We start from the raw sequence: 25,213 nt of genomic DNA, 5'->3' as shown, positions 1-25,213 counted from the left end.
GTTTCCCCACCCAGCACCATCCAGTGCCGGGAGCAGTTGTTGGCCATGTAGCTGAAGCCCTCTTTGAATTTCGGGACGTCTACAAAAATGGCCGGTTCGATCTTTAAATACTTTATTGTACATGTATTGTTTTCTCTGGCTCTGTAATGAAGTCAGTGTATAACGCTATTGAGAAATTGTATCTCACGACTAAGCACTTATTTACCCTTCAATCCTTCCTTGAATCTTTTTCATGTACTTCTGCACACCTTCTTTTACCTCTCCTTCAAGTCCTATTCGGGGCACAAATGTTTTTGAATTCATGTGATTTATGTATGATGAATTGCACATCCGAGGACATTGTGAATAAATAACAGTGTACCTTTTAAGCTGTGAAATTGTTGTGAATATATATATCCAAGTTTTTCCTTAGACATAATTTGTTCTGGGACCCCTCTTGTATGTACCAGAACTAATTGGTTTTAAAGACAGGGGAGAGGATGTGGCCTAACGGTTAAGGTGGTCGACCTCGAAGCTGGGTAGGCGGGTTCAAGTCTCTGCAGGGGCACTCAGCATTCCGTGATTCTGGGCAAATCACTTAATCTCCCTGTGCCTAACAAAAATGAATGTGTCCGTCTGTAACATAACTGGTGCTCATGTAAAGCGCTCCGATACATTTGGGTCTAGTTTGCGCTATATAAAATTCCCCCCCCCCCCCCAAAAAAAAAGATATCTGATCAAAGAGAAGGGGTAGAAGGATTTGTAGGTGGTAGTTTGTTTCTTTACTAATTAATCTCACAATTTTCAGTGTTCAGACCTTCACCTAGGACATTCCATGGAGGGACAACCTGGATCTAGGGATCAGGGTCTCTGCTTCAAGTACTTGAGAAGACATTTGTTAATCCAATGTGCATGACATGAGTACAGGTTCCTAGTTGGTGCGAAGTGGGTGTCACTTTATGCAGATATCTTGGTCCTTCACTAGGTTTTATACACAATGCAGAAATCTTTGATCTTGAACCTCCTTTGCGCTTGAATCTAGTGGAGTGCTTTCAGCACAGGTTTAATTTTCGCACGCTCAGGCACAATCTGGCCACATTATTTTGTAAACTCTTCCACCTGTCGTTGAGATTCTTTAGGGATGTGTTATAGTTCACACTGCCGTGGCATACTCATATCATTACTCGGGCTGACGTCAACCCCACATGCTGGTCAGTTTGGCATAGATAGAGGATTTTCCTGAGAACAGAGAGCTGAAGGTTAATGCAGTGGACCACTTAAATTCCATGGGGAAAGAATGATAGATTACATTTGAATGGAGTTCACAAGTTGGCGGATGGAGGTTGCCCTAGACTTAGAAGCCAATTGAAAGGCAGAGAACTCAGGCACTGCACCAGCCAGCACCAGTATCTCTGCCTTGGCTCCATTGTTGTAGAGGACGCACTCTTTCATTCAATGAAATGAGTAGTCTAAAGATACAATGTGCTACAGAGCTTTGTTCTTTGTAAAGTTACAAGTCACACTTTTAAATTCTAGAGGGCTTGGATATGCTTCCCCACCGGCGGGTGGATGTAGGTGGTGGCTAGTATAATTGCGTATATCCATATAAAATCAATAAAAACTAGTTAAACCATAAAATCTAGAGGGAACAATATTCACTGACTAACAAAAATTGACCTTTTCCAAAGCAGGCATTTGAAAGCACTAACAGTGCAAGTGTTTTCACATATATATAGCCCGCTGCCCCCTCAAGCGCATTGTCTTTGACTTGTGGAAGTTCCTTTCCCCACTCCTTGCTCAAGAAAGGAGAAAGCGAGTTTAATTTCTTTTGTGGAACTCCTTCATATAGGATATACAATAATGCTACATCCATCTCAGTGTCAGAATAAGTTATCCCTTGTGTATTAGTATAGTAAAATAACGAAAGCCCTTATTGGTGCAGCGAACAATAAATATAAAGAGAGGACAACCATTATGAGCACATGCCATTCAATGACACGTCACCTTCTGACACTGGATTGACATTCAGTAGAAAAATACTTTGCGCAATACAGATTGCAATCTCTCGGCAAACCAGCAATGACCACGCTCATTCTATTCATTTTAATGTCAGGTTCTATCCCAGTGCTGCAGCTAGTTTCATCTTGGGTAAGGAGCTGGAATACCGGGAGAAGAAGCAGTGAGAATGAGTAAGGTAAATGGGGAAAAGTCAGGTGGTCTTGTGAGTTAAGAGTCCTGTCACTGCTCCATTTGAAGCGGGCAACGTATTTCCGTTCTTGTATCACATGTTATACCCGCCCACTGCCACTCTACTAATGAGCAGTGCATGTGCTTTGTTAGAGAGTTGCATACTAATTGTTCTTTGTCAACAGTGAGTAAACGATATCTGTAATTTGTATCCGAGGGAATGCATGTGTTAGTTCTCAATGAATGATCAAGCGCTTTTACCTGCATCTCAGGGATGGTGCACATGGAAAACTCCCTGTCTGAAGCCCTGGAAGGGTGCTTGCTTGATTTTATAGTTGCTACAGTGGCTGTGGAGGGGGGCGGTGCAACGTTGCCTTGGACCATGGTGTGACCACTCAGAAGCCTTGTATCAACAGTGCTTCTCATCTCTAATGCACTGTGTACTTCATTCTGGACGCCTGGCCTCACTGCTCCTGTGTTCATAAAAGAAAAAAGATTTTTTGGGGGAATTTTTAGGGTACAAACCTCACCCTCCCAAAACCCACACATGCCTCCTGTCCCCTTACTGGCACCCAAGGTATGATGTACAGTGGTCAAGCACTTCATAAGACCTTTATCTATAAAGTCATAATGGCCAATTCCTAATCCTCTGTAAGATGCCTTCAAGTAGGAAACCCTCCTAATGACCATTCAACATGCTTTGGTACAAAATACCATGGCTCTATAAAGAGATACTCAATGCGAGGTCATGTGCCATCACATAGAACCCTCGTTGCGCCACAGGGACCCTTACACAGAAACACCTTGAGAATACATCAATTCACCCCACTGCGCCGGCAACCCCTTGTGGAGCATAAACCAGGATAAGATGGTTCCCCTCTTTATTCCTCAATCCCTGCAGATGACCTCCATCTGTAGTATGGGCACCAAGTGTCCAGTCCCATTACCTGCTGCTGAGGCTGCAGTCTTCTGCATTTTCTGATAGTCGTGCAGTGGTACAGTACGTGGTGACACAGGATTGGGCAACAGGGTGATCTGTGCAGAGGGAGGAATCAGTCCTCGTTCCAGCAAGCTCAGGAGACCTGGAGGAAGAGGAACAACATTGTGAAATCTTCGGTGGCTGCTTTGAGTAGCAAACAGGATGGTGACAATACCAGGTGGCAAACTAGACTTTCAGAGCAGCCATGTTGGACAAGTAGGTGGTGTACAATAATATCTCGTTCTGCATGTCTTTCTCAGGGTGGATGCTGCTAACGGGCTTGAGGGAATGACGGGCATGGGATGTCGGCAGTAAGAATATCACTATTCCCTACAACCTTCTAAATTTTTAGCTACTGATGCAAATCCATTTGTCTACTGCAGTCTCCAACAGAGGAAAGAATTGAATGCAACCATGCACCTGTTTGCATGCTTGCATGTGCGTGTGTCTCTATACAGATGTGTACAAATATGTCTAAGGGCCTCTGCAGCTGTATGTTTATACCTGTATGCTTATCTAGAAGCATGTTTAGATATGTGCAAATGCACTGCATTTGTGTGTTTCTGTGAATCCCAGTCTGCGGAGAAAACGGTTTGAGAGGAGAAAGGGAGCCAGCTTTGCCAGTAGTCATCTCCTATATGTGGGATAGGCTCAGGCTGCTAGTCTGTCACAGGTAGGCTTCAGAAAGCCCCAATAATAAAGATTTATCTTACTGAGTGTAGTCATCCAGTTTCATTCTATCGCACCCCTTCTAATTAGGTGCAGGCAAGTGGCACTTCTGAGAAGAGTCGCCCCATCCAGTTCAGTGGGGTTAGGAGTTGTGCACATGCTGCATTCTGCAGCCTCTAATAGTTCTCCTTAAATCCTGCATAGTTTGTTTTTCCTAAAAGACCAGTGCACATGGGGTGGAGGGGCAGAGGACAGGGAGGGAAGGACTAAGCGTGAATAAAGGAGGAACCGTCGGTGGAGGGAACGTGGGAGACGGGTGCTGGAGAGGGTGTCTTGGGGAGGAAGAGAATGAGGAGGATGAGGAAGGGTAGTGAGGGGAGAGAGAGCGTGGGAAAGAGTGTAAGGGGTGATGAGAGAGAGGTAGGAAGCGAGGAAAAGAAAGAGGATCAGTGGGAATGTAGTTTGTGTTTGTGTCAGGGCCAGACTGGAAACCACAAGCAGCCCCGGTAAAAAGAAATATTGAAACCAGTGCTCTCTGTTCTCTCTCTCTCTCTCTCTCTCTCTCTCTCTCTCTCTTCCCCCTTCGCTTTCCTCTCGCTCTCTTCTGAAGCCGCCTGTGCCAGCTGAGGTGTAATTACCTGGGAAAGCTGGTGAAAGTGAGTGCCAGAGGCGCCAGCAGCAGGCCAGCCTTTGGCCTTAAACCCGCCCTCCAAACGCTCCTGCCCACCAGGGAAATGCCCGGTGCAAATATCGGACAGACCGGGCCTGGTGTGAGTCTGAAGATGTGCTGAGCTCACTGTCTTGTCTTTCGGACACACAGACAGACTGAGTATGCACAAAAAGGTCCCTGGTTGCAACTATCCTCCATGTTATCACTACCTCATCTACCATATTTATATGGTCTTACCTTGTGAAGCCCGGTGACATCATCGCTGGCTTTAGATAACATTAGTCCCCCTTCTTGTATTTAAAGATGGCAGCATGTTGCTTGACAGCAGTGGACACTCTTTCCAGTAGCTGGACAGGAGGCCTACTCCCACAGCCCCCTGGCGGCACTCCCTTCAATGTGAGAGTTAAATTTCATTGAAAGTGCTCTTGCTGACACAGCAGAAGTACTTTTGGTGACATTGCAATAAAAGGAAGGCCGCCATGACTTGGCATTATGGGGGGTTTCGTTTCTGAAAACAAAAATGAAATGTCCCACCTGCAGGGAGTATTATTCTTGTGTGAGTGATATTTATGCATTGCATGTTGGGCCCAGACAAGACATATTAGCTTGGGAGGTCCCTATAAATATGGACCCTTCTGACAAGGGCAGCTGGTAGCCCTGTTGCCGATATACAGGCAGCAAAGGGTTTCCCAGGCGTAGGTTCTGCCATCGGAAAAACTCTTACCAATCTCTAAATGAGGTGGCGGAACTGAAAGTGTAGTTGGGCTGGACATAAGAAGGTATATAGCGGATGGCCCATAACTCCATACTCTAAACGTGGCCCATAACTCTTTAGTAGGATCAGTCCAGATCAGCACCACAGATTTGTCTGTTAAAACATATTTGGTTTTTAAGAACACCAAATTTTGATAATTCCTTGAAGATTTCGACAATTTTAGAAATGACTCTCGCTGTTTGCACAGGCAGAGAGAATACAAAAGCACCAGAATGGAAGAGGGATGACTGGAGCATGGGGGCGGGAAGCAGGTATTAACAATGGTGAGCAACACTACTGGCACCTACTGAGGGATCACTCTTTGAAATGGCAGCTCAACTGGATTGCAGCTTTGGTTGAACGCTGACTCACACAGAGTGCATCTTGGAAACCAGTGCCTCAGTTGAGACTCTCCTAGCCCACAGAACTGCAGATCACGCTGACCTGTGCTGCCTGCCATCACTTTAACTGAATATGGCACGTATGCACTCTCAGAATTAGAAGCACACAAAGTGAATATCAGGTGAAGTGTGTTGGTGGTGTGACCTGCACAACATTTCAAAAATACTTCTGCAGACTGCACTAGTACGGGGCACACCATTATCGGCTACGAAACATGTACTTTGCCTTATTTGCTTTCCCTGGATGGTCATCCTGTTACTTCAACTGTCTTTTATAATTGCCCTAATCTTTGCAGTTCTGATGTCTTGATTGGAGTGCAGTAATGAATTACACATGGACTTCTAGAAGAGGCACTTTTCTAACATTACCAAGTACAGAAACATGCGGCCAGGTTAATATTCGATATTTGATGACATAACACCTGCACTTAAAATCGCCTACTGGCAGGGGATTAAAGCAAGAACACCAATCAATAATTAGCAAGAAGCACACAGAGATCTGCAAGGTTTTACAGCCTTCTCTACCAGCCCACAGACTGAGGTGAGTCTCACAAGGCCTACTCTCCTGTTGGCATTTTGCAGGAAGGGTCAAACCTAAACCCACACTCAACCCTCAATGCATTGGTCAGATGCCTAAGGTCTCCTTACATCGCCTGCAAAAAACTAGCACGCCTATGTTTCAGTGGGGCTCTCTCCCAATTACTTAAGGTTTTTGCTGAAGCGTATGAAAAGGGTGAGTAGCCCACTCGCTCAGGGAGGCTTGGTTTGTTACCCTATTGAAGCCTGATAAGGTGGCTAATAAATGTGAATCCTACCGGCCTCTCTCCCTTATAAATACTGATACTAAAATGTTTGTGAAGTTAATTGCCACCTGATTGCAGCCCTTGATACCCAACTTGATTCTGCCTGATCAGTCAGGATTTGTCCAAAGTAGGTCAACCACACATAACCTGAGCACTATATTTGCGGTATTGCACTTTCTGGAACCCACGTTGCCAGCGGTTGCCGTGTTATAGGACGCGGTAAAGCCTTTGATTCCCTACAATGGTGGTATAGGTTTGTGGTCTAGCAAAGAACTGACATGCCGCCATTTTTCTGAAATGGATGCGTCTTCTGTATACCCACCCTATAGCTCGGTTGCGTGTCAATGGATGGGTGTCGGCAGCGTTTCCGATATGCAGAGGTATGCCTCAGGGCTGCGCTCTTTCTCCCACGTTATTTTCTTTGGCTCTGGAGCCATTGGTCTGTAAACTGGGGCAAAAACACGCTGAGGGGGCCCTGCGGATCCAACAACGGCCGTTAATGGTCTTGCTGTAAGCGGACGATATGTTGCTATATGTGCAGGAGCCAGAGAGGTTTTTGGAACCTATAGTGCGTGAATATGTGCAGTTCGAACAGCATTTGGGGCAGGGGATAAACTGGGAAAGGTCAACGGTATTCCCTTTGGCAGATAGTACTCAGGAGATAGACCTTGGTTATCCGCTTGCATGGTCAGCTGATCCTGTGAAGTATCTTGCGATATGGATACATAGGGTTTTGGATACTGTAGTAAGTATGAGTTATGGTCGGGCTATAACTAAGATCACAGATCAAATTGCACGTAGGAACCGGCTGCCATTATCTCTGGCTGATAGAGTGGCGGTGGTAAAAATGAGTATATTACCTAAATTGCTATACTTATTCGTGAACATCCCCATAAAATTGAATGCTACCCTATTCAAACCGCTGCAGTCTTGTTTATTATCTCTGGTGTGGGCTGGGAAACAGCCTAGATGTAGCTGGCACACTCTCACGTTGCCGTTTGAACAGGGTGGGTTTGAGGCACTGGATATTTGGTTATATTACCTCTGTGCACAGGCACAGTTTGCGCATTACTGGTTTTTCCCCCCAGAAGTTCCTGCCGCATCTTGCAGTGGAGACAGATACTGCACACCCTGGGCCGTTGGCAGCTAAGATATTACATAAAGATGAAACTGCTCTAGGAAGGAGATCAATCCTGTTAATTGCGCAGCCTGGGCATGGCGTACACTGGCCCATTGCGCTGGTGGGGAGTGCATGTATGCGTCGAGTATGCCTATTGCAGCGCATGCTGACATTTCTGCGGCGTGGGTGAGTGGGGCGCTGGGCATTATGCGAGATGCTGGCATTACCACTATGGGTGATTTGTATCAGAATGGGGAGTTCCTCTCTTCGTTCGAGTTTCAAGCGGGACAGCCATATAAGGCGATGCATGGTTTCACATATAGTAGGCTCCGTCGAGCAGTTCGCTCCATGTGTTCCATGTGATTTCCCACATGAGCCTTGTGTATTGAGGGCGTTACAGGTGGTTTTAACAACAAAGAACAGCACAGGCTTGATCACTAGGCTTTTCAGGGCCTCCAAACTTGAAAATGACTGGGTAGATTTACCCTCCTTGGATAAATGGAACAAAGTGGTAGATGCACCGCTGTCGCGCAAAAATTGGGAGGCATGCTCAGGGGTAACTGGGAGACTAAGTGCTAACTGCAACTTCCACATTATATACTTTAAATTTCTGCATCAGTTATACTATACGCCAGCACAATTGTTCAAGTTTCGTCTGCGGGAGGATGCTAGGTATCCCCGAAGTGGGAGGGATAGTGCTGCTTTTATTCCTATGGCATGGGAATGTGATGGTATCTTTACATTTTGGCAGAAGGTGGCCAATAGGCTAACGGAAACTGTGCAAGATAGGATTGAATGTAAACCAGAACTATGTTTGCTTGGGTTGCTGCAGTCACTCAAACCTTGTAAAAGGCGACTTGTAGCTGTGTTAATGCTATTTGCTAAAAGTGCTGTCGCAATGCATTGGTGTGCAAAAACGGTGCCTACAATGGGGAAGTGGCTTCGAGATTTGGTATATTGTAAAGAACAACTTGAAGTTTACGCTCGGGAGCTCCCAGAAGCATCCAAGCCTAAGGATTTTTGGGCCCGTTAACTACTTATCTCCTGGCAAATCCAAATATGGTATGATCTTAGTGATATTACCTGCTTGAATGCAATAACAGTTATGTGTATGTTATTATCAATGAGCTGCCTGTGAAATCTCTTTTTAATATCAAGATGTAACTCTCATCGAACCTGCCGCTTATGATCCCAGTGCATGTTTTTAAAATCATAGGCACTCTGCTGGTGGAATTATTATGGGAAGCGTGGCGCCGGTGGATAGGTTTATCAAAATTGCAATTAGATACAAAGCATGGGAGTTCCAGATTTCAGAGCTTACTGTTATGCAGGTAAACTGCAGTGCCTGCCATACTGGCTTGTGGGCCGCAACCTGCAGGAGATTACTATGACTCAGCGGGACTGGGATAAGGGAATGCTACCCATGCTTCTATTACCAAATAGCAAGCTACCATTAAATGCGCCTCCACTGTTGAGAGTTGCTGTGATGTACTGGAAAAAGCACTGAAATATACTATAAAGCAGACTCCTTACACCCCTAATATTCCACTACTGGGACTCCCTCTGTCGTTAGGGACAGTAACACGTCAGAGTATACCAGTCTGGGTAGAAGCAGGCATAGACACAGTGGGAATGTTATTCACAGACCATACACCGATGAACCATGAGACATTTGGAAGGGAACAGAGAGTACGGAACACATTATTTCTTCTTCATGCAAATATAGTAAGGTATATTAGGAACACATGGGCACCAGGAGGGGCGGAACCTCTGACTCATGAGTTAGTACACATGCAATACCTGATGGGTAGTGGCAGTCATCTAACTAGATGGTTATACCGCAGGATTCGAACATGCGCTGCAGTGCCACTACAGACACTCTGGGATAAATGGAACACACACATATAGGCCGTGAGTTAACGGATAAAGAATGGAAAATATTGCTGGAATACCCGAGGAAGGTATCGAAAAACCCAAAGTTTAAGTTTATTCAACTCATGATTGCATATTGTGCTTATATGACCCCCCAGAGATTAAGGAAGATGTTTCCAGATGTAGCAGATGAATTCCCCCGATGTATTTATTCATTTATAAAGTTTTATATAGCGCAAATATGATCCCGAGGGATATCAGAGCGCTTTACGGTTGTGGGGAAAGGAAGGGAACAGTTGCAGTACATGTGTCAAAATGGGATTCCAGACAAAATCACATATAAAAAAAACCTCACATGACAAGAACGGTTTGTACACGGGATCAGCAGAATAATAAGAACATAACTGGTACAAATCGAGATGGAATAGCAACCAGCGCAAGGGCTTAAAGATCTAAGTCCAATGCATTAGAGCAGACAGTCCAACAGCCTATTAAGGTAAGAACTTGTTCATAAGGAATCTTTTTACTTCTAATTTGAAGGCATCCTTGGAATAGATTCTACGTATTTCCGGTGGGAGGGAGTTCCAGATCTTCGGAGCTGAGCCAGAGAAGGCTCAGTTGGATGTTCTCTTTTTGCGAAAGATCTTAGGTTTCAGGAGGAAAGAGTTAGCACTCCTAGAGGGTCTAGCCTCTCCTGATAGTTCCAGTTTTTGTGCTAGATAACTGGGGGTTTTGAAATGGAAATGGAGGGCTTTGTGAGATAGGCAAGCAATCTTTAGCTGTATTCTCGCTTCATATGGCAACCAATTTAGGGATTTTAAGACTGGAGAGATGGGCGCACTTCTTTTGGTACCCATGACCAGTCTGGCCGCCGCATTCAATGAGGCCCTTAGCGGGGCCAAGGTATATTTGGGGAGACCGCAGAGCATAGCGCTGCCATAATCAAGCATTGGCAAATCAAGCACTTGGACCACTTGTTTGAAGTCAGTTTTTAGGAGGAGTGGTTAGCTCCCTTGCATACTTTGCTAATATGAGTCTTCATGTTCAGGTGCTTGTCCCGAGTGATTCTGAGGGATTTAGCGGATTCGATAATGAGGGGGAGCAGTTGAAGGCATTGAGGTGATTCAACCAGAGGTCTAGCTTAGGGGTGTGATTTGGAGGAGAGATGAGAAGGAATTCTGTTTTGGAGGTGTTGAGCAAGAGGCGGTTCATAGTTAACCAGTTTTGAATAGTCAGTAGTGTAGTGTAGAGAGAAGTGATGTTATCCAGGGAGGAGATTTTCAGATAGAGTTGGGTGTCATCTGCCTACATATGGAAGAGAATGTCCATGGAATTTAGTGCATTAGCTAGTGGTTTTAAGAACAAGTTGAAGAGTATGGGAGATAGGGCGGACCCTTGGGGGACACCCACGGATACTGGAGAATGCTGCAAGAGAGACTGATTCGCCTTCACTCTTTGGAATCTGTGATGGAGAAAATACGAGAACCATTGCAACACTGGACCAGACAGGCCCATCCTGTACTCTAGGATGGATAGGAGGTTATCGTGATTAACAGTGTCAATCGCAGAAGAAAGGTCAAGGAGAAACGATTTATTTTGATCAAGCATTTTTTAAATGTCATCCATAACGTGAGTGAGAGCCGATTCGGTGCTATGCCCACTACAAAAGCCAGATTGATGTTGGTCCAGGAGATGGGAATTCTCAATGTGAGCACAGAGTTGCAACTGGACGCATTTTTCAAGGAGTTTGGCGAGGGTGGGGATGTTAAAGATAGGGCGGAAGTTAAACACGCCAATGCAAACTTAGTGCATATGCTTTGGGACAGTCCACGATTGATACATTACTGGGGTACAGTGCACACAATATTAAATGAGGTGGCCCCAGGGAGGGGAGGACAATCGTTCGAATATTATATAATGGGAATAACAGCTAGAGCCAAACAGGGGAGCCCTATACAGAGATTCGCCAACTCAGCATTGATTCTTGCCAAAATCACAAGAACCATGCGGTGGAAACCGGCAAAAGCACCGTCGGTGCTGGACTGGCACAACAAAGTAGGCAGATGGGGTAAAGCAGAAAGTGCAGAGATACAGAGGGAAGAGAGTAGGGGACTGTGAAAAAAACCTATCTCCCTATAATGGAATGTGATGTTGGAGGAATTTATAGCCACAGAGGTACAGTCACAATAGTGGGGGCGATATTAGAATGTTAAGGATGCTGGCGAGAAGTAAGAACCGGCAAAATAATGACCCTGCAAGGATATATTGTATGTTAGGCATCGTTTGCTAGATGAATGCCATGAATTTTAGCTGTTAAATATTGATATGCTGACTGACAATATGAATATATATATATGCAGAATTGAGTCTGTGGGGAGGTAGGGGGTGGGAAGAATAGTTAGTTTAAGTTAAGACTGGGAGGGACGTGGGAAGAGTTAGACCTCGATAAAACGCCAATACTGAGTTATTTACACAGAAGAAACGGAAAGTGGATAGACTTTATAATGAATTGTGACACATTTGTAAAAACTGTTAAATGATACCAAGGATACCTCATTGACCAGATTGTAAATGTTTAGTTTATACCAAGCTTTAATGGCATGGTGATGGCGATTCAAACAATGAATATTAATAATGGAAGAAGTTGTATTAATGAGAAAACCAATAAAATATATAATTACAAACCAAAAAGAGGTAACTCTCATATACCTGCCTGAGTTGGGTTGCATGGTTCTCTTTTGACTGTATGTAGCATTTTGGGATATGATGGGAGGTTGAGGGACATAATTGATGGAATAGATTGTGCAAGTTATAAAAAATGTAAAATAAAAATATTTCCAAGTGGAAAATCAGCCAATTTATTTTAAGCAGTTCTCCAGTAGGAATGTCCAACATGTGTACAAAAATGCAGCTTGCACTGCACTATTAATAAAACAGGCAAGAGATGTGCCAAGGCCATAAATAAAAAAATAAACCTTTGTGACACTTACGTGCCTGTAAATTTACCAAGTACTATGTAATATGTATTTTACTAATGTGTTAATGTATAAAAAAATATTAATGGTTTAACAGAATTAGAACAGAAAGTAATTCAGACGTTGGTTTATTCTAAGCACGCTCGCAGCCTCCTTCACAGCATATTTCTGAGCTTGAAGCCTTTCGCTGTCATCTAGGATCACCGGAACCATGAAAGTCTGGAACTGCTGAGAATATTTCCAGAGAGAGCACCCAAGCAGTCTCCAGTAGGCAGGGCTTCTATGATTGTGGGATAGGTTGCACATCTTGAATGAGTAATTTAGGTGCGGGGTGCCCCACCGGAACAGAGAATGTAATCATTGGTCATGGTTTCTGGTGTGAACTGGACCACGATACAAATCTGAAAGATGGAGGTCTCTATCAGTCAAGAACTAAAAGACATATTTACAGGCCTGCGCTGGTGATAGAAGTGACGTATTATTATTTCTGATTGGTTTAAATCTGAAGTGAGCTCATTGAGCTAGTATCCGAGCAAGTGAGATGCCTGGTGTTCCATCCTAAATAAGGGAGGTGGTTCCGTCTATAACAAGAGCTCTTGTCTTTAGGAGCAGAGGAAGGGGGATCTGAGGGCTGAATCAGATGCGTAGGCAGGACCAGCGCCACATGAAGACCGACATAAGTCTGCAGCAGACAGCATGTGCATCTTTTAGCATGTCTGAATTCTGCATCCCGAACCAAAGACTTGGCAGCAGCTCTCAGTGGAGTGATACTGGCTCTCTCATTGGATGTGAAGGAGCTGGAATCAGAAAACTCTGTTGGCCATATCTGTACACCTGCAATTTCCGGTGTGGGGGGGGGGGTATGTGTGTCCGTGTGTGTGTGGTTGTGTGTGTGTGTGTGTGTGTGTGTGTGTGTCTCAGTCACTTGGTTTTTTTTTCTGCCATGGGTTAATATCATTACAAACATCTAACTAGGACAGGGTCAATTGAAAAATGTCTTTAGATAAAATCAAGCACTGAAAGGTTTTTAATCTAATTAATGACAAAATACTGGATTAATTCCTGTTCTTTATTTTGTTTTGTTTAAAAAAGGCAACAATTTGCACAATGTTTTTATTATGATGGTACATTTGATGATGTTACAGATATTGCACAGACTTTCCATGGGAGATGGACAGTAAATCAATACACAAATATATTACGCCATTGCTTGTGTGTGTACCAGTTTTGGTGTCTAAGTTTCCTCAACTAATCTCCTGGGAGTCGCTGACAGGTAAGGCAAAATGCCCTGTGAGCATGTCCACGCTTTGGATAAATAAAAGTATAACAGGATACACCCGTGAGGTTAACTTTTATCGTTGTTAGGATACACGTCAATGACTTACTAATCTTTTGGGCTAAGAAACCTAGTTGTGGTGTGCTTTTCCCAACAAGGAAGGTCACAACAAGATGGCGGAATGAATAAAGTTTGCAGATGAATCTTCACACTGATGTGAAAAGATGAAGGCCCGTGAGGAATGGCATGTGTTTAAGTGATAAGAGTAACCTCGAAAGTGCTAAATCTAAAACACAGCAATCCACACTCAAACTTTCATGGGTCAAAACCAGGCTTTTTTCTTCAATACACACGTGTTTGCATGTACAGATACAATTATTTTACAAGAGTCAAGACAATTAAAACACTGTTGCTGCGCAGGTTACTGTGCTCCAGTGGAATGTATACCTTGTGTGCATCTCTCTACTACATCGAGGCATATGCATAGGTGATACTTTGCTGTGAGAAGGGCCTGGACTAGGTTAGAGAACGAGCCTGGTTGAGGGTTTCCTTCTCATGTAGCAGCAAATAGGTTTACAGGGACAACCCTATGACTTACAATTGAAATGGAAGGAGGGGGCAGAAAAAACAAGCTTTAGCAAAGCCAATAGGTCTTGCCTATGCGAGATCTATTGGCTCTGCCTATGTTTTTTAACCATATTGGAAATGGCTGAAAGTAAAGAGAAACAGCCAGCGTTGACTGAGTTATAGCGTACTTGCAGCTATGCTGCACTGAAGTCAGCGCTGCTGTATAATCCATACTATAATGTCCCGGTACATATAAAGTCTGGGGGCCGCAAGCGCACTCCTGACCATTAAATGCAGGCCCCTGTTCAAAACAGGCAAGCATTTATTTACAAGTTAATTGACGTGAAAGAAAGCAAGTAAAAAGGGTGTCCTGCAAAGATAACTTTCGGGCCACCTTCATTTTTAAAGACATTCTGCAACAAACATGTAAAATATGAAATATTCTTAAAAAATTCCAAAAATGTATTTTATTCAAACGCAAAACTGTTTCATCTTAGTAGAAGTGTTACATCAGAATAATTCAGTGCAAGTATTTTTTTTTTAAGAAATTGTTTTCAAACATGAATTTTGAAACGTTCACGCTTCTATCCACCCTGTCAGTGCCAACAGTGAACTAATAGGCAACCCTTAGGATGTTATGTTATGTTATTTAGGGATTTGTATCGCGCTCAAATACTCTAGAGTATCCTTGCGCGGGCTGTGGGAGAACGGGCAGACAAAATTAAATAACCATTTTAAAGAGATAGGTTTTTAAAGTTTTTTTTAAAAAGACAGAAGTCCTGAGTATGTTGTAACTCCACGGGGACGGCATTCCAGGCAGCTGCTGCTTTAACAGAGAGGGACTGGCCACCCAGATGCGCCCTAAGAAACCGCGGGATGACCAGCCGGCGCTGAGTGGCAGAACGTAGAGGGCGGTTCGGCATATACAGAGCAAAACGTCTTCTAAGATACGCTGGCCATTGACCATGAATGGCCCTGTGAGAAAGAATGAGGGCCCTAAATAGCACCCGATGGGCCACTGGTAGCCAATGCAGATCACACAAATGTTGCCGGACACTAGATCTCCGAGAGATGTTGAATAGGAGTCTAGCCATGGCGTTCTGTATGATCTGGAGTTTCTTAACCAGGTAGCCCGGGATACCAATGAACAGCGCATTGGCATAATTGAGGCAGGAGAGGATGAGGGCACGCGCTACCATTTCTTTAGCCTCCCTCGGAAGCAGGGGAAAGAACCTTCGCAGGGCCTTGAGGGTACTGAAGCAGACTCCTGTAAGTTTTTTAATGTGTTCTTCAAACCGTAGATCTTCCCCAAACCATACCCCCAAGTTATTTGCCGGATCAACCACGGAGCTGGGGCAGGGAACATTGGGAGGCCACAGAGATTCTCTGAAGGCGGGGGGGGGATCTGGCCATACAGGAGTACCTCCGATTTTTCCTCGTTGCACTTAAGTTGGGCATGTGCCAGCGAGCGGAAAATTGATGAAAGGCAGGTCTGAGCGATCTTGGTGTCCAGATCCGAACCCCTCCAAGTAAATAACAGCTGGGTGTCATCCGCATAGGCTATCATTTTGGCACCCAGTTCCTCCGCTAAAAAAAGTCAGGGGGGTCAGATATATATTGAAAAGCAAAGGGCTCAACGTGGAGCCCTGAGGCACTCCAGTGGAAAGTTTTCTCACGGAGGACGAGTGGGGGGGGGGGGGGCACCCAGACCTGCTGAGTACGGTTGTCTAAAAATGATTTTATCCACTTCAGAGCAGAGCCAGCAATGCCAATAGATGACAGCAGGGCAAGAAGAAGTTGATGGGGCACCGTTTCAAAGGCGGCAGAGAGGTCCAACAAAATCAGAGCCGCCCTGCCGCCTCCATCTAAGCACTCCCTAATCGCCTCAGTCATTTCCACCAGCGCAGTCTCCGTACTGTAGGAGGCTCGAAACCTGGATTGAGCAGGGTGCAGAGCACTAGATGTTTCCACGAAGGCCTCCAGCTGCCGGAATACCACCTTCTAACAAACTTTTGCCAGAGCTGGCAAAAGAGAGATGGGATAATAGTTTGATGGAACAGAGGGATCTAACCCAGATTTTTTGAGAAGGGGTCAAAGTTTGGCCTGCTTCCAGCACATAGGAACGGTGGCAGTCTGAAGGGAGAGATTGACGATCTCAGCTGCCTCTGAGCAAACCACCTCTGCTACCCCAGCTAAAACTCATGCTGGGCACGGATCAGTGGGTGAACCAGATTTCAGTGATTTCAAAATAGCTAAAATATCAGGCTCAGCCACCGGCAGAAAATGCATGAACAGATCGGTAGGAGGGCTAAGGGTCGGCGGGAGTGCCAGAGAAGAACTCCTTTGTTCCAAGCTGTCCTGAATCTTAGCTATTTTATCGATAAAAAAGGAAGACAAGTCCTCGCACCATTGTGCAGAGGTAGGTAACGCCATTTGCTCCGCACAGGGAGATAAGAAGCTCTTAACAATAGAGAACATCTCCTTGCTGTAGTTATTAGCTCTAATGATCCTCCCAGCAGAGTAGTTACTTTTAGCTTTCCTAATAGCGGGATGGGCTGGGTTGCTATTCTACATGGACAAAATGTTAGTAAAATCAAATGTTGGAGAAGTTTTTGTACAGCGCACATCCTGAAGGTATGTATTTCAAGATCGTATTATATGTAATAATAAAGAATAAGCATTGGCAAAGCCAATAGGTTTTGCCTATGTGAAATCTATTGTGTTTCTCAATGTTTTTTGTACATGTTACAGATGACTATAATAAAGATGCGAAATAACAGAAAGAGCTGTCACCTTGGGGAACTGGGTTTGAGTCTCGGCACTGGCTCAACATCCTGTGATCCTGGCAAAATCATGTAATCTCCCCATTGCCATAAAATGGTGTCTTTGTGCAATATAACTGGTGTTTGTTGGACATGGCCCTTTTGGCAAGTTCACCCCAACACTTTTTGCTTTTTCCTAGCCTATTTCTGTAACCTGGTGTTGGTGATTTTAGGCCTCTGCGCACTTTTTCACTGTGGTACAGTGTAAAGTGCGTGAGTTCTCTGTGTATGTGTGGTGAGTGACCTGCCCTCCCCTAGGAATGCATAGGGAATAGGTGTGACCATGGTAGTTCCTGATGTGTGGGGAGTGCAGGGTTGAGTTTGGTATGTGCAAACTCATGAGATTGAATGCTGCGTAATGATGTATGCGGCATGAATGTGTCTAGTGTGGAAGTGCCACTTCTAGACATGGGTGTGCATGTGTAGTTAGTGTGCTGGCACGTGATTGGCTGGAGCCTGGCTCCAGGAGTCTGGGTGGGTCTGCCCGGTGGTGAGTGTTGAGATTAGCGTGTTGATGGCAGGGGAGGAGTGCACCTGGGTCCTGAATAGGGCTGGGCTTTCCCCACACAATGCTGGCTCCACCCCCTGTGGTGCGACTGATGACCCTAGCCTGACTAGTGAATGGGAGGGGTGGCTGAGCTCATCAAGGGGGCTCCCAAACCAGCTGCGCCTGGTTTTTCCCCCACCCTGCACCTTTAGACAAAGGAATTCACTGTATAAAAAGGGGCTGTGTCCCCTTACAAAATGTTCTTGTCTTGCTACTTGAATCCTGCCAGGGGCGTGCTGCTGCTTGGGCCCAGGGGAAAGCTTGCCTCCCAGGGCCCTGCCCAGCCCCTGGATGCCTGATGGACCTTGTGCTGGGACCCCCCCCCTGCCTTGCCTGGGGGACTGGAGGACTTTTCTTTGCTGAGGAGCTGGGTTCTCCAATTCTTGGCCCCAGGACCTTGCTGCATCTTTTTAGCACCCTAGGAGTGCTTTCCTCTTAATTCCAGGAGCCTTGTCCTGTATTGCTGGGACCCTTCTGGTGTTGGGGTCATCTCTGGGGCCTCTTGTGGCGTTTGATTTGCCCCTTTTTGGTTCTAGGGGAAAGCGGCTGCCCACGCCGCATAATTGCCGATTTTTGGGTGCTTTTAAGACGGGTGCCCACCCCGTTTATTTAATTACATAGCGAGTGCCCACCTCGCTTCTACTTTTATTTTTATTCTCGAGGGTGCCCAGCCCTCTCTGTGCCCCGGAGATTACCACCGCGGCCCTCGCGCCGCATACAGGAAATCAGGCGATGTTTTGCCTGACGGCGGGCCGGACTTCCGGTTTTGCAGGAAGGTCTCGCGCCCGCCGCCGGACCGGGAAAGAAGGAGAGAAGACCTCCCGCTGCCCAGGGCTCCCGTGAGCTGTGGAGAGCCCCGGGGCCGCCAGCAGCGAGAGAAGAGCGGTGGAGAGTGCAGGCGGGGCTCCGGTGGGAAGGGAGAGCCCTGCGCTGCTCAAGGAGACCGTCGAGAGAGGTGCCGCAATCCCTGTGAGGAGGAGCCCCCAGCGAGCAGCCCGGTGAGTGAGGAAGGGCTGGGGGGGCTCCTTGGGGAAGGTTGATGGTGCCTGATCAGGGCACCGTGTGATGTGCGCTTCTGAGCGGCCCCGTCCTGCAGTGGGACGCTCCAACGTCGCCACAGTAAATTGAAAGGGGCCAGAGGGCCCATGAGGAGCCGAGGCAAGGAGGCAGGCATGATTTTGGTCCCAGAGCCAGCCTGCTCTACGTGCCCATTGCCCACCAGTTATTGCGGGCATATTTTCTTGAGAGCCTCGTGGGCACATTTATTTAAAACGGCAGCTGGTCCCTCACCCGAGTTTAAGGGGCCATGTGTTTATTTCCGAGTCCCCAGAGGGGCGGCTCCAACAATCTTGGGGGCATTTTGTTTCAGAGCCCCTGAGGCTTCAGCGCGCTCCGCCTTCTGGGGGCCAGATTTCCCTTCGTGGTCCTTGAGGGGCATGATCGTTTTGGGAGCTAGAGTGCTCCGAGGGGCATGACTGATTTCAGAGCCTAGAGGGCTCCAATGCTGTGAAAGAGGATTCCAAAACCAGAGGGCTCAGGTTGGCGCAGTTTTGTCTCTGAGGGCCAGTGAGGGCCCTGTCGCAGTTATGTTGTCTCCCAGCTGCCCAGCAATTAGTGGGCAGCTGCACCGTTTAGGCGCCGAGAGAGAGTCCCTGTGTGGGACAGAGATGGCACAGAGGTGCCAGGCCTTCCACAGCTGCGCAGCACTTAGTGCCAGCTGCAACGTTTAGGCCCTGTTGTTGTTCTCAGCTGCCCAGCAATTAGTGGGCAGCTGCAACGTTTAGGTTTGCGCCAGTGGCGCACCCCTGACTGGCGCTGCGTGGCACCACGCCCTGACATTCTGGACACAAGGCATTTGAGCCCTTTCTTGGGAAGGCCAGTTGGCCAGGGGGCTGGTATGTGGGTAGGGCGCAAGGCCCTAATGTGATTTTTGCACAATGTGATGTTGCTATGTTTATGATAGTAATTGCCTAAGGTGATGTTTGCGCATTGTGATTATGAGGTTATTTTACCTATGTAGGTTTATGCTAGTGAGATGTTTTCACTCTGTGAGTTACACCCCTAAATATGATTTATTCTTAGGAGGCAGAGTCTAATGTGTTTAGACTAGTGAGAGATTGCCTACCGTAGTTATACTGTGTAGGTCTAAATGTGAGTTATGCGTAATGTGCTATGCCATTATGCCTGTGACACCTCTGAATGTGTTTTATGCATTATGTCTTACCAACACCTCTCAATGTGTTTTTATGCATCATGTGTAATGCTTCTGACCTATACCCCTAAATTAATTTTTATTCCTAGGTGGTTGGTTCCTAGTATAGCTATACTAGAGAAGTTATGTGCCCATGCGTGATCTATGCCTGTGGTTATTAGTATTGCGTAGTGTGTACCTACCTTCTACCAGTAGTTACTGGTTGTGGTCTATAATTGTTATTTTATGCTACACTTATTCTAAGTTCTAGAAGTGCTATTTCTGCTAAGTGTTGATACTGACAGTGGCCCACGTGGCCCTGTCCTGATGTAAATAATCCTGTGTGAATATTGCCCGTGCCAGTTGGCACAATGTATATTGTGTGATTACTATCTGATGTGTTTTGACAATACAAAAGTTATTTTTATATAACCTTGTGTGGAGTTCCTTTTGTGGTGTGCCTAGGATGTTGTTGCTGTTGTGTGCGTGCGCAAATGCTTTACACATTGCTTCCGGAATAAGCCAGTCTGCTCGTGCCAAGCTACCAAGGGGGTGAGCAGGGGTTATCTTGGCGTGTGACTTCCCTGCCCTGACTAGAATGGTGGTCTCTGCCTGGCTTTGGCGTAAGCCTTAGCCAACCAGAAATCCCAGTTCTAACGGTGCTCTTAACTTTTTAGTGCTTTTTTATAAAAAGCTGCCCATGCTGTGAAAAAAGGTGATCCATTCACTTTGAAGGTGCGCCAGTGTCCTAGGTGAGGGGAAGATAAAGTATGTGAGGAGGGAAGTCCATGAAGGGAGAGAAGAATGGTCGGAAAGCACGGTGGAGAAGGCGGCGCTCGCACTGTGCAAGAGGGAGAAATGGGACGTCGCTAGGGAGTGGGGAGATAACGGCCAGAGCTGGTTCCGAGCATGGAGCAGTAGTAAAATATAACAATAATCGGTATTCAGTGGGTTTCCTAGACCTTTTTTCCCATGCGCCACTGCACCTACTGCACCATTCAAACCGTGAACCTAGTGCCTGCAAGGCAATTGCACTTGTGACTGTATGTTTAGTAGTAAAATATAGCAATAATTGGCACTCAGTGGGTTTACTAGACCCTTGCACCTGCGGCACCATTCAAGTCATGACCCTAGTGCCTGTCGGGTAACTGCACTTGTGACTGCCTGTTTAGTATTAAAATGTAGCAGTATTTGGTGGCCAGTGGGTTTTCTAGACCCTTTGGCATCTGTGCCAGGGCACCTGCTGCATGACCCTAGTGCCTGCAAGGTAACTGTACTTGTGACTGTCTATTTAGTAGTAAACCATAGCAATAAACAGTGCTCAGTGGGTTTTCTAAACATTTTGGCCCCTGTGCCTTTGCACCTGCTGCACTATTCAAATCATGATGCGAGTGCCTGCAAGGACAAATGAGGAAATCATTTATATCCAGTAATGATGGTCCACAGTTGCAGACGGAAAACATAATTATTGTGTGGCTAAACATAAGCTGAAAGACTTTTATAAAAAGTGCCTTTAAACATATCCAACTCTCCAAAACGAGTTGCCACAGATGTCATAAATAAAACATATGCTTTACACATCAAATTGAAAACCAAGCATTGTTAAATTGTGTTACAATATGGATGGTTCTTTCCTGTGGAAAGATCTTATCCCGTGCTTGTCAGTGAATGGGCCATAAACAGTGTACATTTCCCAAGATCACCATATGTTAAACTGACGCTGAGACGGAAATGTCGTTTTGTACTTTGTTCCTAAAAAAGGTAGTTTCACAAATTAAATGGACTCCCCAAAGAAGAGGAATTTAGCAAAAAACGTAGTATATATGAAAAGCTCTAGGCAAAAATTCTAAAAATGTATTTAATTCACATTCAGAACTGTTTCATCTCAGTAGTACTAGTACATCAGACTAAATCAGTGCAGTCTGCAAGTATCCTCCTGAACTTTGCATTTACTCACAAGTTGATCGATCAACTGGGTCCAACAGCACTGCATTGTCATTATCAAAATTGCAACATGAATGTCGAATATACTTTAGCTTGGCCTCTGTTATGCTGTATCCACCAGCGATATAAAACACAAAATCTCAATAAAAATTGTGAGAAAAAATTTAAGTTACTCAAATTGAAAGAAAGCAAGTAACAAGGGTGCCCTGCACATTTAACTTTCGGGCCACCGTAATTTGTAAAGACAGTTCGCAAAAAACATGTCAAGTATGAAAAAGTGTCTCTAAAGATTCCAAAAATGTATTTCATTCACATGCAGAACTGTTTCAATTTAGTAGCACTAGTACATCAGACTAAATCCGTGCAAGTCTTTTTTTGTAAGAAATAGGTGTCAATCATTATTTTCAGGAATGTTCATGCTTTTCACCCCCCCTCACAATACCAATACTGAACTTCATGCCCCACGAATGAAAGTCAAATGTTTTGTGCAGCTGAAGAATGAGCTAACCTTTGAGATGGCTTTGTCTAAAATATATTTTTTTAAAGGGCACAAGCAGGATCCATTGAGAAAGTACCCTGCATTCCTCTTTCCTGTTAATGCTCTCACTTTGAAGTCAGCCGAAAGCAAAAAAAACACCAGGCTCACTCGAAGACACATCTTGACATTTGACCTTGGTCTTTGAATGTCCAGCAAATGCGACGAGATAAGAACAAGATTTACAGGCCTATTTATTACAGAAAATAAGTTTGTGGAAGAATACTGTAAACACAGCTTTGGCATGGTGAGGTACAAACTCAAGCTGGACAGCCTAAAGCAAATAAAGTCAACAAATGGTAAGCCATAAAAAACGTGAGTTACAAACCACAAAGCCAATCCAACGCAACAAGCAGAATGCAATCCCAGGTCAACTTTCTGAAACTCCCCAAGATATCTTTCGCATACCATACAGCTGTGCTGTCTGGTAGGATGCTACTTAAAAAGGGGCAAGCCAGTAACTGTAAAGTGTAAAAACAATACAGAGAAAAATAGCATTAACACATTACCTTTCCTGGGTCAAAATGAGGCATTTTTCGCTTAATATATAGACCTCTGAATAAATAGATACAATTATCTTAAGAGTTAAAGCAATCGAAACCCAGATGATGTACATGTTACCATGATCTTCGCTGAGCTCCAATCAAGTAGGTGGGCAGGGAAATAGAAAAAGGGCCAATGTATGAAAGTCACTATCTAATAATTAGTTTGGAAAGGTACTGCCGCACTTGGACTACTATATGAACTGAAGGGTATTCTGATAATTGATATATGAACACATCATGAAGCACCACTTCAAAACATTGCAAAAGTTGGAGGCAGAACATATGATCAAGGTACTAAGTTAGTGGAATGATTGATTGATCTGCTACCCAGCCTAAGATTTTCAGAGTTGCTCCAGCAGCAGGCAATTACCAAATCAGTCATTTACAATAAGATTTGAATTGCAGTGTCAAAAACCGCAAAACAGATTCATGTGCATGCCAGAACTATTGTGCTTGGCCTTTTGTTTTAATAAAACCATCATTCATGTTGTGTTTATAAATCAACACATAGCTACTCACAGAACCTTTAGAGTAAATATGTGAAGGTGGTACATTTTTGGGATTTCTGTATTTTGCCACAAATGTGGACTCATAGTTCATGCTTATTGCCACTGGTGATTTGGTTGCAACAGTGCAAAACATGTGGCCTGAATTTCCCAACAAGTCTGCAGCCCATATGATTAGCACTATGATACGCGTGTTGGGCGATGATTGTAAGTGTACTCACGGTGACCACTCTAGATCTAGTATGCAAAGATCTGTGGGAAATAGGACGCTGATTTCTCCCCTTTTTGTTTTAAATAGGAACATTAGTGACTATAAAAATACTTTTTTTTATATTTATGTAGATTAGAGGAGGTACGTGTTTGCCTTGCAGTATCATCATTTGTCATAAAAGCATTGGTTGAAAGGAAGCGTCTCACTTACCTTGAAAACTTGAAATATGAATCTAATTTTATTGAATTACCATGGATTTAATAGTGCTTTATATTTTAATAATGTATGTATGCTTGTTTGTAGTAATGCGTTTTAAAGTTTTGCACCTGAATTTAAAATTTATTATGAACTAATTGATCTGGACTTCCACTGTATTTGTGTGTGTGTGTCTGTTTGTAGCAATGTATTTCAACATTTTGTACTTATCATGACAATCTGACCCACAAACTCATTATCAAGTAAATGACTTGGATTTATATTGCACTATATTTTTAACTATATTTATATTGATGGTATATTGTATTGATGTTCTCACATGGTTTATTGTGATTATAAACCGAATAAAGATCTTTAAATTGAATTGAAGATGCTGGTTTGGTTTTAAACGTATGGGTACAGGATGGACAAACGTTGCCAAGACTGCTTTATGAAAATAACTTTTTAAACTGTTTCACTTTAGGTGTTTTTTTTGTACTGGGTATTTGCCCAATCAGGGAGAAAAGTAAGTTAAACAGTCTGCTAGTACTGAGTATTATAGCCACTAAACACAGTTTCCCCCCCCAAAAAAACAGAATTTCAAATTTGAACTTAAATGCGAGAATCTGCTGTGTAAAGAAAAGTGTGACAATGCAATCCTTTGTGAATCAAAAGGATAATCCTAACGTGTCAGTTTGATTGTGTGCGTAAGGGTATCAGCTTCAGGTCTGTGTGAATCGACTGAAACTGTAGCACCCTTCCAACCTGGGAATGGGGGTCCCATTAAGGGACCACTATCTGTCCCAAACAGGGATTTGTATTTCAGTTAATATTTTGATTGTTGAATTGATAGCTTATCAATGAACACTATTAAACACATTGCCTGGGGCAGGAATTCCAGCCCAGTGCTGGACATTCCAATCGCGGGCGTGGTCATGACCGAACCCAGCCGTCATGCGCACAGGCCACCCGTGGCTCATGACGGCTGGGTTCCGTCACGAGCATCGAAGGGGTTAAACTGTAGTTTACATTTTCTGAGATTTCAATTTCTCATGGTGATGTATTAAATTCCATAAATGCATTGCACTTAACATCCCATTTGGTTCCAGCAATAAATACATTATGTTTAATCGTCCTAATGCATTTCGGGCAGCACCCTTCTTCAGGGGTTATATTTTTCTAAGAAGTACAAACATAGATAAACAAAGTAAAGTCCATTGAACATCAAGCACATGATCAGAGTCATTTGTATTAACAATGAACACGTTTATGCACATACTTTTAAGTATCATAGCAACCTCCCAAGTGTCCTGATGTAGAATTATGGTCCTAACAATCAACTAAGCATGTCTGTAGTCATGTGCATTATGTCTGCTAGTATGGATCAGAATCAGAACATGATTCGGGCAGTTTGGCTGACATAAAGGTTTGGATGAACGTCAACATTAGCTCCATCAGTGAACTC

At 44.5% G+C, this 25,213-nt stretch overlaps 1 protein-coding gene across 4 annotated transcripts in view; it reads right to left on the bottom strand.

The window, feature by feature from the left end:
* Window positions 1-25,213, bottom strand: part of IQCH (IQ motif containing H) — an 887,303-nt gene that overhangs the window by 518,062 nt on the left and 344,028 nt on the right. For all 4 annotated transcript variants that reach the window (XM_078683047.1, XM_078683049.1, XM_078683045.1 and 1 more), the window contains 2 exons: window positions 3,114-3,248; window positions 2,428-2,639 (listed from right to left, as the gene is read on the bottom strand). In XM_078683047.1, the coding sequence (XP_078539173.1) occupies window positions 2,428-2,639; window positions 3,114-3,248 (347 nt within the window). The remainder of the gene's footprint in view (window positions 1-2,427; window positions 2,640-3,113; window positions 3,249-25,213) is intronic.

Source organism: Lissotriton helveticus, chromosome 3_1, assembly GCF_964261635.1.
Source record: "Lissotriton helveticus chromosome 3_1, aLisHel1.1, whole genome shotgun sequence".
NCBI lineage: Eukaryota > Metazoa > Chordata > Amphibia > Caudata > Salamandridae > Lissotriton > Lissotriton helveticus.
Note: the sequence above shows the minus strand (reverse complement) of the source record. Positions and strands in the feature narration are given on the sequence as shown.